The sequence below is a fragment of the Verticillium alfalfae genome, genomic scaffold, assembly GCF_000150825.1.
Source record: "Verticillium alfalfae VaMs.102 supercont1.8 genomic scaffold, whole genome shotgun sequence".
In the NCBI taxonomy this organism is placed as follows: domain Eukaryota; kingdom Fungi; phylum Ascomycota; class Sordariomycetes; order Glomerellales; family Plectosphaerellaceae; genus Verticillium; species Verticillium alfalfae.
This window is the reverse complement of record NW_003315031.1, coordinates 2,402-12,989: the sequence shown is the minus strand read 5'-3', so window position 1 is coordinate 12,989 and position 10,588 is coordinate 2,402. Positions and strand designations below refer to the sequence as shown.

General features: G+C 52.6%; 5 protein-coding genes across 5 annotated transcripts in view; 3 read left to right on the top strand and 2 right to left on the bottom strand.

Annotated features, from left to right (window-relative positions):
- VDBG_06418 (peroxisomal hydratase-dehydrogenase-epimerase) overlaps positions 1-2,290 on the top strand; it is a gene marked incomplete at both ends in the record, with an annotated part of 2,639 nt that extends 349 nt beyond the window's left edge. The window contains 8 exons of the mRNA XM_003002810.1: positions 41-58; positions 115-155; positions 210-440; positions 490-598; positions 660-1,107; positions 1,156-1,564; positions 1,617-2,015; positions 2,063-2,290. Of these exons, the coding sequence (XP_003002856.1) occupies positions 41-58; positions 115-155; positions 210-440; positions 490-598; positions 660-1,107; positions 1,156-1,564; positions 1,617-2,015; positions 2,063-2,290 (1,883 nt within the window). The remainder of the gene's footprint in view (positions 1-40; positions 59-114; positions 156-209; positions 441-489; positions 599-659; positions 1,108-1,155; positions 1,565-1,616; positions 2,016-2,062) is intronic.
- Positions 2,291-2,294: 4 nt separating this feature from the next.
- Positions 2,295-2,948, top strand: VDBG_06417 (peroxisomal multifunctional enzyme; the record flags this gene model as incomplete). The annotated part of the gene is made up of 1 exon (XM_003002809.1): positions 2,295-2,948. One exon carries the CDS (start codon positions 2,295-2,297, stop codon positions 2,946-2,948), a length of 654 nt encoding a protein of 217 aa, XP_003002855.1.
- Positions 2,949-3,296: 348 nt separating this feature from the next.
- On the bottom strand, positions 3,297-5,113 carry VDBG_06416 (conserved hypothetical protein; the record flags this gene model as incomplete). Its single annotated transcript, XM_003002808.1, has 3 exons — positions 3,297-3,986; positions 4,038-4,214; positions 4,269-5,113. The coding sequence occupies 3 exons, from the start codon at positions 5,081-5,083 to the stop codon at positions 3,365-3,367; spliced, it is 1,614 nt and encodes a 537-aa protein (XP_003002854.1).
- A 1,261-nt stretch (positions 5,114-6,374) lies between these two features.
- On the bottom strand, positions 6,375-7,897 carry VDBG_06415 (3-ketoacyl-CoA thiolase; the record flags this gene model as incomplete). Its single annotated transcript, XM_003002807.1, has 6 exons — positions 6,375-6,413; positions 6,469-6,580; positions 6,630-6,694; positions 6,754-7,602; positions 7,648-7,743; positions 7,793-7,897. 6 exons carry the CDS (start codon positions 7,895-7,897, stop codon positions 6,375-6,377), a joined length of 1,266 nt encoding a protein of 421 aa, XP_003002853.1.
- Positions 7,898-8,216: 319 nt separating this feature from the next.
- Positions 8,217-9,966, top strand: VDBG_06414 (long-chain fatty acid transport protein; the record flags this gene model as incomplete). Its single annotated transcript, XM_003002806.1, has 3 exons — positions 8,217-8,496; positions 8,824-9,086; positions 9,397-9,966. The coding sequence occupies 3 exons, from the start codon at positions 8,217-8,219 to the stop codon at positions 9,964-9,966; spliced, it is 1,113 nt and encodes a 370-aa protein (XP_003002852.1).
- Between the last annotated feature and the right edge of the window lie 622 nt (positions 9,967-10,588).

The window sequence follows — 10,588 nt, the reverse complement described above, 5'->3', positions numbered from 1 at the left end:
TGTTGACTGACACTTCACAGACTCGGCCGTGCCTGTGCAGAGCTGCTGGGCAGCAGAGGTCAGTAACATTCTTTGAGAGACGTGATGACCCTGTTCATGACAATCTTTCTACAGGAGCTTCTGTTGTGATCAACGATCAATTTGGCGATGACAAGGTAAGATGATGCGGAATCGAAGATTAGCACAGGGTAATGTCTGACTTTCGACAGAGCCTTGTAGCCGTGGCGGAAGCCATCAAAAAAACCGGCGGCAAAGCCATTATCAACACCGACAGCATCCTTGACGGTGGGAAGATTGTTGAGACCGCAGTACAGAGCTTCGGAGGACTGCACATTCTGATAAATGCTGCTGGCTCCGCTGCGCAGTCGAAGAGCTTTGAGCATCTGGACGACGCCGAGTGGTCTGCCGAAACAGAGCTTCATATCAAAGGGAACTTTTTGGTAAGTACCCAGGAATGCAGGTCATTAAGCGTTGGCTGACCATGTTCAGACCACGAATGCAGCATGGAAGCACTTCCGGAACCAAAGCTTCGGTCGCATAATCAACGTTTCGTCCCTCGTAGGATTGCACGGATCGTCAGGTCAAGTAGTTTCTGCAGGTTTGTGATGCTTCCTTGACCAGGCGCGGAACTTGGGCACTGATAATCATTCGTCATGCAGCAGCTACACATTCGCAAGTCGGATACAGTTACACCCTCGCCAAGGAAGGCTTGAAGAAGAACATCCTCGTCAATGTAGTCATACCGATAACCACACCCGGTTCCGCTGCGCCGAACTTCGATCAGTCAGCTTCCGTTGTGGCTTTCCTGGTTCATGAAAAGAACAAGAAAGAAAGCGGCACGTGCTTCCAGATCAGCGACAAACAGGTGGCTCGACTTCGTTGGCAGCGGTCGGGTGGCTTGCTGTTACATGCAGACGATACGATGACTCCTGCAGTGTTGCTGAAGAACTGGAAGCAAGTGACCAACTTTGATAAGCCCGACTATGCGTCCGGTCCACGGGACTTTCTGGATCTTCAGAAAAAGGGGGCGCAGTTGCCGCCGAATGAAAGCACAGATCCAATTTCTTTCAAGGGTCGAGTCGTTTTGATCACCGGCGCTGGTTCAGGGTACGTGATCTAGTGCCCTCTGCATCCCTTTCCCTAACCATTCAATAGCCTCGGTCGAGCGTATGCCCTTCATTTCGCGTCTCTTGGCGCATCTGTCATGGTCAACGATATCGCTGATCCATCGGCTGTCTTGGAGGAGATTCGAGACTTGGGTGGCAAAGCGGCATCAGTCATTGGTTCGGCTGAAGATGGCAAAAGAAATGTGGACGCCACTATCCGTGCCTTTGGAAGAATCGACGTTGTTGTAAACAATGCTGGTATTCTGAGAGACAAGGCTTTCCACAACATGTCAGACACGCTATGGGACCCAGTACTCTCGGTCCACCTAGGAGGAACTTACAAGAACATACGAGCTGCCTGGCCTCACTTCGTGAAGCAAGGCTATGGACGAGTCGTCAACACAACTAGCGTGACCGGTATCTACGGGCAGTTTGGCCAGGCCAACTATGCTGCTGCAGTAAGTTATATCCTTCAGCTGTTCTTGAGTCTCTTTAATCTTTAGACTGCAGAAATCCGCCATCATTGGTCTTACGCGCGCTCTGGCCCTCGAGGGCGCAAAGCACAACATCCTGGTTAATGTCATTGCCCCGAATGCAGGCACCAACATGACCAAGACCATTCTCAGCGACGAAGTATCAAAGCTCTTCCAGCCAGCCCATGTGGCACCGATTGTTTCCGCACTAGCCAGCCACGTCACAGCGCCAAGCATCTCTGGAGGAGTGTTTGAAGCGGGAAGCGGGTGGTTCGGAAACACTCGCTGGGAGGTCCTCAAGGGGCAATCCAAAGAGGTCAAGAGCTTGGATGAGGCAGCGAACCTGATTTCAAGCCTCACAGACTCGTCGAAGTCCTATCCCACAACCATCGAGGCGAATATTGCTTTATTTAACCAACAAGATGGAGCACCAAAGGTATGAAATCTGCGCGACACCGTTTGAAATCTTACTAAGGTGATTAGCTGAACTCTGGCGACGTGATTCTCGCCAATATTCGCACAGCACAGAGCACTGCTTCCAAGGCTTCAAAATTTGTATACACACAACGCGATCTCGTCTTGTATGCACTCTCCGTCGGCTCTAAGCATACCGAGCTTCCACTCGTATTTGAAGGACACAAGGATTTTACCCCCTTGCCAGTTTTGGACTCATCCCTTTCTTCACGCCGAAGCGCATTACAAGATGGATGATATCATGTCCAAGTACGACCTGAGATTGCTTCTTCACGTGGATCAATTTCTTGAGATTCGTTCTCCGATTCCCCTTTCGGGAATCCTCTCAACGTACCCGAAGCTGGTGCAAGTAGTCGATAAGGGCAAGGATGTACTGGTTGTCCAAGGCTTCACAACTGTCGACGAAAACGGCAATGAGATCTTCTACAACGAAACGACAGTACTTGTCCGCAAGGGCGGTGGTTTCGGTGGAGACGCTCAGCTCCGTGATCGAGGCCCAGCTACGGCTAAAAACGCACCTCCCCCCAGAGCACCAGACTACGTGGTGGAAGAAAAGACGTCAGAGGGTCAAGCTGCATTGTACCGACTCAATGGTGACCTGAACCCTCTTCACATTGATCCAGACTTCAGCGCAAAAGGAGGCTTCCCAACGCCTATTTTGCACGGCTTATGTTCGCTTGGTGTGGCCGGAAAGCACTTGTTCCAGAAATACGGTTCTTTCAAGAACCTCAAGGGCAAGTTCACCAGCCCTGTCCTCCCGGGTCAGACACTCAGGACTGAGATGTGGTTGGAAAACGGCAAGGTAATTTTCCAAGTTGTTGTCCTTGAGACGGGAAAGAATGCTATCAGTGGTGGTGCTGTTACACTTGATCGGGCCATCGCGGCCCGTTTGTAAATTCTGTAACCATAAGCTGTGGAGGATGGTTAAAGTTCGTAAGGGGTGGACCACAGATTAGCGCACTCCCGTTTCCTCCATGAATAGCATGTGATATCGGAATCATGAGGTGTGAAATGACCTATATGGCCACATGGGAGAGGACTTTTGACGGTTCAAACTACTTGGACGACCTACAGGACAATGCTTGGGTCATGAGAATTTGTCCGAGACTTTGTAGGCCTATCATAGCTCCACTTATTGTCGTGGCAGGAACTTGAGTTGTATACACGGTAATGAGTAATTTGTTCAATCATTCCTTACGAGCCGGACCGTATCTAAGTGGCTGAGCTTTACTACTTCTCAGTCCAGCCTTAGGCACCCATTGGATCGAGACGAGCAACAGAAAACCAATCCTAGCGCCTGCCCGCCGACTATCATGAGAACATTGAATCATCAAGGCCCGACCAGATGATACTCTCTAGCATGTCATAATCTGTCTTACCGGGAGAAAGTTCGGCAAGATGCCACAAACCATCTTCTTCGTCCGTTTGGCTGAGTGGTGGGAGAGAAATGTTGGGATCGAGCCACTCATTCGTGGTTGGTTGAGCCCGGGGTGTGTTGCCGTCAGATACAGATGAGTCCATATCGGACTTCGGCGAGCCTCCAGTACACGAGTCTGGCAGCGGACGTACTGTAGCGGGCTGTCCCAAGCTCTCTGGACTGGAAGAACTTCGAATCGTAACAGGCAGGTCTGCTTCATCGGGGAGGTTACCCCGGGAGAGACTCAGGTCGATCGTCAGAGCCAGTCTCATGTAACATCCTGACTGGAACGCATCCGTACGGTCAACCAAGGTGGTGGTTGTGGAGATCTCGGAGGATTCCGCCAACTGCGAATCTCGTTCTTGGTTAACGATGACTCGAATCGCCCTCGCAAGACCATCGACACCTTCATAGAGGCGGCTATACGTCTTCATGGCTTCGGAGAAGATGCGAGCTTTAGGGCTTGTTGGGGTCGTGTTGCTGTTCAGTGCCAGGGGCAATGCAATACACGGGACACTGAAAGGGTCAGTGACGAGCGATTTGCAGCAGTCTGTACATGTCACTTACACGCTGACAGGGAGATAGCGATCTAGGTTGAGCTCGGTTAGAGTTGCCAGACACTTCCCTATGGAGACAGTTGACTCTTGCACTTCTTCTCGAAGATGCATGACATCGCGCGGGACTGCGCCTTCATTATCGTAGCACGATAGCATCAACCGATTGGCAAAGGCAATTCTTGCAGAGCTACAAGATGTTAGGTTGGCGCACGGATGCAATGGGGTAGGAAGGAGGACTGACAAGTAATAAATGTGTTGCAGGTTTGTGAACAAGGCGATGGATGGATGGTCGCGGGATTGATTGAACGGATCACTGAGACATTCGACTGTCTTCCCGTGCCATCGATCCAGTGTTTTTTTGCTCAACGAAATCTTGCTGTTCTCTTCAACCAATCCAATTTGTCTTTTAGAACCGGCGTCGCTGTTGTCGAAGGGGAATAGCAGTGCAGACATAGCCACAACCTGGGCGCACATTTCGGCCAAGCCCAGGAAAGCCACAACGAGTTGCTTCTTCGTCCGGGGATCGTATACCCTCGAATCGTGAATCTCGTCTTTGAAGTCGTCGAATGTCAACGAGAAGGTTGTGTTGGAGTCGAGGCCGAGACTCTGACAGGACCGCCGTGACGAGATTGCCAAGGTTCCAGCTCGAATGATACAACAGACCCAAAGCTTCCTCAGAGACATCTGGACCTCGCTTGACGGACCGGGCTTAGCCGGGTTGAAGTTCCACTGATGAGCCCTGACTGATCTTGCGTTCTCGATGGCCGCCCGTAGCCAGCCTGTATTGGGTTTGATTGCCGCTTCTTCGAATGGCGGTGTCCAGTATGATAACAGCAGTGCAGCCTGGGCCATGTGAAGTTGAGATTTCTCTGTCTCGAAGTCGTAAAGCATCTTCGCCCGCCCATACATGATCCTGCGAGCAGCACGAACAGAACTATAGCCCAGCTGCTCAAGTGTGTTGGCGGAAACGAAGCTGCAGGCAGTAAAGAGCATCGCTTGGAGCACGAGCAAGGAGAACCGTTCCGGGGATTTCCCCGAGTCGACGCCGTGATACATGTCCCAAAAGGATGATTCGTTGACCAAGGGAAAGAACGGATGCACATAGCGAAAGTACTGCTGAAGGATTTCATCAAGATACACACGAGATGGCACTCTTAGACATTTCTTGAGCTCCAGAAAATTGATGTCCTCCGGGGGGAGGCGATGCAGGTTGGAAACTGTGAGGAACGGATATGCGGATATGGGCACCGTCGTGGTGAATGCACGTTCGCTGTGCCGAAACTCGTGCCATGGCGAAGGCTCATCTCGGTCTCTTGGAGGTGGTCCGTCATCTCGGGGTGCAGTATCTGTTGCCGGCGAGAGGAGGTCGAGTCAAGACTATGTGTGTTTCTGAAACTCCCGTGTGCTGCTGGATGTCGGGTCTGGGGCTTCGTGGCATGTCAAAGTTTGTAGCCCCATCTGGGCGCCTATTTCGAGGTTTTCGCAGATTGGAACGGTGTTGCTCAAGAAGAGCTGCCGTAGATGATGAGTAGTTCGACTCGCGCGACCATCTGCGAAGCATATTGGTTAATGGATGCAGTGCTCAATGGCAGGCGTCTGCTCACCTTCGATTCGACCGCTCCGGAACCACGCAGGTCTCGTGGTCGAGCCGACAATTAGAGCATGGGCTGCCGGTCAGGGCGACATTGCACCTGACTTTGCGCTGACGACAGACCAAGCAGGCCTTGGAAGCCCGTGTGCGTGTCTTCTTGGGACGATTGTCGGCTTCGGTGGGTTGTGCAGAAGACATCGCTGTTGTCAAATGGAAAGCTGGGGAGAAGGGGTTGATTGATTGAGCCTCCACTGGTGACGGTGGCGACGCTGGCGCGCCTGTGGTCATTAAATGGGACAACATGGAGACTCTAGGGGGAGGGGGGATGGTTGCTCCCCACATGCGGGCATTATTTGGGCGAAGCTCCAGACCTATCCGGCCGGTCGGCAGTCGTGTGTGGGCCTAAGATGCATGGGTAGAGCCTAGGGTAGCGTATATTCATGCTCAGGTGGGCTTCGCAACCCCACTCATTAGGTCTGGGGTAGTAAACTAAGGAGGGTGTGGAGGGCTAGCAACACTGGGGATCGTGGAGGAGCAGGCGTGCCATTCTAGTGCCTGGAACACTCGGGGAAACACGCCTCACACCCTTAGCGGGATTACTGATTCCTCACATCGGCAATTGACAGCGGCTACGGCTTCCCCGCCGCGTCACGAAAGTCGACATTGATGTGCTGATTCACTGCTCGATTGTGCTGACCATCTAGGTACCTATGATACACTCGTGTTCCATCTCCCCGCATTTCATCGCTCCTGATTTCATTGCTCTGACACCAACAGGCTGGCCATTCCCAATCCCTGGGACCCCAATTAGTCTAAAACCTTGCTGTAGGAGATCTGGGGTAACACTCACAGTCCCGACGCACATAGACGTCACGGCGATCTTGCCACCAGTACGTCTGAGCTCCGACAGTGCTGTCACTATCTGACGGGCACCGGTGCAGCCAAGCGGATGGCCAAAGGCGCTATAGCCATGTTAACGAGCCGCCGTTGAGATTGGAAAGCACAACATACATTGCTCCGCCGCGGGGGTTGAGTCGAGCGGGATCAAGCTGAAGTGTCTCGGTGCAGTAGACCAACTGTGTTTGGCAACACCATTAGAAGTGTTTCAGCCACAACGAAGATGTGAGGAGCCTACCATGGACGCGAAAGCCTCGTTGATCTCGAAGATATCAACGGCTTCCTTTGAAAGCCCAACTTTGCCTAGGAGCTTGGGAATCGCATACGCGGGCCCCACGCCCATGACACGGGGCTCGACCCCGACCACCGTGGACAAAACAAACTTGCCGAGAATTGGCTGCTGGAGTCTCTCAGCAACTTCGCGGCGCATGATCAATACCGCGGCAGCTCCGTCGGTAATCTGCGAGGCGTTACCGCCTGTGGTCGTTGCGGGAGGCCACTGAGGGAAGGCCGATCGAATCTTGGAAAGACCCTCCTTTGTCGTGCCGGCGCGGATGCCGTCATCCTTGTCTACCGTCACTTGCTGGATTTCACCCGTCTTGGGGTCCTTCCAGCTTGTGGTGACAGGCACAATTTCATCTTCCATAAATCCAGCATTCTGGGCAGCCTCAGCCTTCTGGAACGAAGCCGCCGCATACTCATCTTGTCTTTCTCTGCTGATGTTGAAGTCTCGTGCAACATTCTCTGACGTCCAAGGCATCAAGCGGGTCGCGTCCTCAACGAGAGGATTGGCCATGAACTCATCAGGAAACTTGGGAGCGCCATTATCAGGATTGATACTCATGCTCTCGGCACCGACAGCGATTCCAATGTCAATGCTGCCCAGCGCAACCTTTTGAGCGACGGACTCAACCGCAAGGAGGCCGGATGAACACCAGCGACTGACGTGGGAAACGGCTGTCGTCGCGGGAAATCCAGCAGCGAAACCTGATGCGCGCAAAGTGTATGGCGCGTCCTTGTGGAGAACATTACCCAGTACAATTTCCTCGACCAGTTTTGGGTCGATTCCGGATTTCTTTACCGTGCTCTGCAATTGTTAGTAGCGTCCGAAGATTTAAAAGCCGATACATACCTGCAGGACAGATACCAAGAGACCTTCCAGCGGAGTATCCTTGAGCTTTCCTTTCTTGGCTTTGGTCAAGGGCGTTCGGACTGCGAGTGTGATAACCTGATGAAGTGAGAATGAGTCGTGATCGTCAGATCTCTGATACACTGACCACATCCTTCGGATCCTTGGCCTGGAGCCGTGCCAGTGCCGCCCGGTCCGCACCTCCTGGGAGCTGCGCTGTCAGGCCTTGAATTCGTTGAGCTGCTGTAGACATTGTGGTTCGACGATGATTCTCAGAGTTGCGAATCAACTAATTCCTCAGGGACATGAAGCTGATAAATAAGGCTGTGGGTGCCGTCGTAATTTGCCGACACGTTGCCGTGCAGCATCCCGACGGTCCGGGCTCGGTAGGCCCCACAAAGGAGACCGAACTTCGGCATCTTCATCCTAGATTTGCCGAGCTTGTCAGATCTGGGGATCGTAGCACTTTGTATTTCAATTGGCCAATGGACCAACAAATATGCATCTCGAACACAGCTTCCGCAACATCTCACACCCACCCATCCTTCATTCACATTACCAACATCAGCGTCATGCCTCCTGCATTACGAGTCCCCGCGGAGAAGGTCGCGATTGCGGCCTCTGCTGCGGCAGCGACTGTGGTCGGCGCTCTGTACGCCAATAGTCGATATGGGGTTTCCTACGACATTAACCAATTGCTCGCCGAAAAGTCATTCCGAAAGCGATTCCAGAAGCGAGTCGATACATTGGGTAATGATGTGTCTGTTTTCCACATGTTCGAGCTGGCAGACCAGCGGGCAGAGGCTCTTTGGTTTGAGGGCCGCACCTGGACCTATGGAGAGGTTCTCGCTGGTGAGTCTTGTCGCGATCAATCGGCCGTCCGCGATAGCTGACATGATTCTCTGCAGAGGCAAGCAAATTGGCAGCTATTTTCCATCGCCAGGGAGTTTCCAACGGGGATGTCGTCGCAGTTTTTGCTACCAACTCTCCTGAGATGGTATTTACCATAGTCGCAACATCCAAACTTGGGGCTGTGCCAGCGTTGATTAACACTGCCCTTCAGAGTACGTGCAAATCAGATACTTGCAGCCACGGTGACCTGGACGCGGATTAAGAGCTGACATGACCTAGACCAGACGCTTCAACATTGTCTTAAGATTGCGAACGCGAAAATCCTAGTATGCACGCCAGACGTCGCGCCGGCAATCGCAGACCTCAAGGGTGAGGGCACGCCATCCGTTGTTTTCTCTCTCAATCTTTCCTCCTTTCCGCCACTACAACTATCACCGGACATCTGCACCGCGTCAGATATCACGCAACTGAGGTATGAAGATCTTGCGGCAATCAAGGACGACACTGTCCTTCGCCCGAAACGTGTTCTCAAAGACGTAGGCGCCTTGGTTTATACCTCTGGTACAAGCGGAAAGCCAAAGGCTGTGGCTGTAAAGAACTTCTTGCTCGTTCTTGTTTCGACCCCAGCCACTGTCGATCTGAAGAACCCAAAGACATACCTTCCCCTCCGCACCTTTTCCTGTCTTCCCCTATTTCATGCCACAGCTCTTTTCACTGGGATTTACTACAGTACTGGCCTTTCTGCCTCTTTTTGTCTTTCACGCAAGTTCTCAGCTTCGCGTTTCTCAGCACAGCTTGTCGAATGCGGCGCCACCCGGATGCTCTACGTCGGAGAGCTGTGCAGGTACCTGATCGCAGCTCCCGAATCCCCTTGCGACCGAGCGCATAAATGCGTTACAGCCATGGGCAACGGGCTGCATCGAGATGTCTGGTTGCAGTTCACGAAACGATTCGGCATCCCTGAGATTCGGGAGATTTATCGCTCAACTGAAGGCATCGCCAAGTTTGATAACGTGGCACGCACAACCCGCAGCCGCGGGCATGGTTGGCTTCGCTGGGCCTCTCAAGCTATACGCCGAAGACGACACCTTCCTCGTCAAGTATGATGCCACCACCGAGGAGCCTTACAGGGACCCCAAGACCGGATTCTGCGTACGAGCCGAGGCCGATGAGCCTGGCGAGGCCATTGGTCGCGTGCGGTCAATGGATTTCCTCAATGACTACCACGGCGACAAGGCGGCCACGGATCTGAAGCTGATTTCCAACGTCTTTGAAAAGGGTGATGTCTTCCAGAGGACTGGAGACTTGCTTGTAAGACAAAGTACAGGTTGGGTACGCTTTCACGACCGCTCTGGCGACACGTTTAGGTGGCGTGGCGAAAATGTCAGCGCCAGCGAGGTTCGTGAGCACATTGGCAAGCTTGAGGGTGTCCAAGACACTTCTGTTTACGCCGTGAAGCTCCCCGGGTGAGTAAAGTAGGCCAATACCTGATGACATTTGCTAATTCGTGAAGATATGACGGCCAGGCTGGAGCGGCCTCGATCACCTTGAATGATCCTTCTCAAGAATCCGAGTTTGTGAAGTCTCTCTACAGCGACCTCCGAGCCAGCGGTCTTGCCCTTTACCAGATGCCGAGGCTTGTTCGGTTTCGCGCTTCGTGAGACACACCGCACCCGATTGTTGGATTTCATGCTGACAACCATTGCTAGGATTGAGACAACTGCTACCTTTAAGAAGTCTACTGGGGCGTTGAAAGGCCTCTCCTGGAATCCGTCCGAAGATCAACCAGACAATGTCTACTGGCTCAATGGTGATAGATTCAGCAAGATTGATATGACTGCGTGGGGTGAAATAGAAGCAGGGCGGGCGAAGCTATGAACATACCCTCCTTTGCTTTATGTAGTGTCCTTCGGCGTTGAGGGCTGTAGTCATATTCACTGGTGTCTTAAGTCAGTTTAGCTGTTGTATACAGGTACTCAGGAAGGAATTTGGTGTTTTGCAATGGAAGCCGTAAGTTCATGGTGTCGCGAATTATCGGCATCGAGCAATCAGAGAGGCTGAAAGCATGATGATCTGCCCGCTCACAGACTTT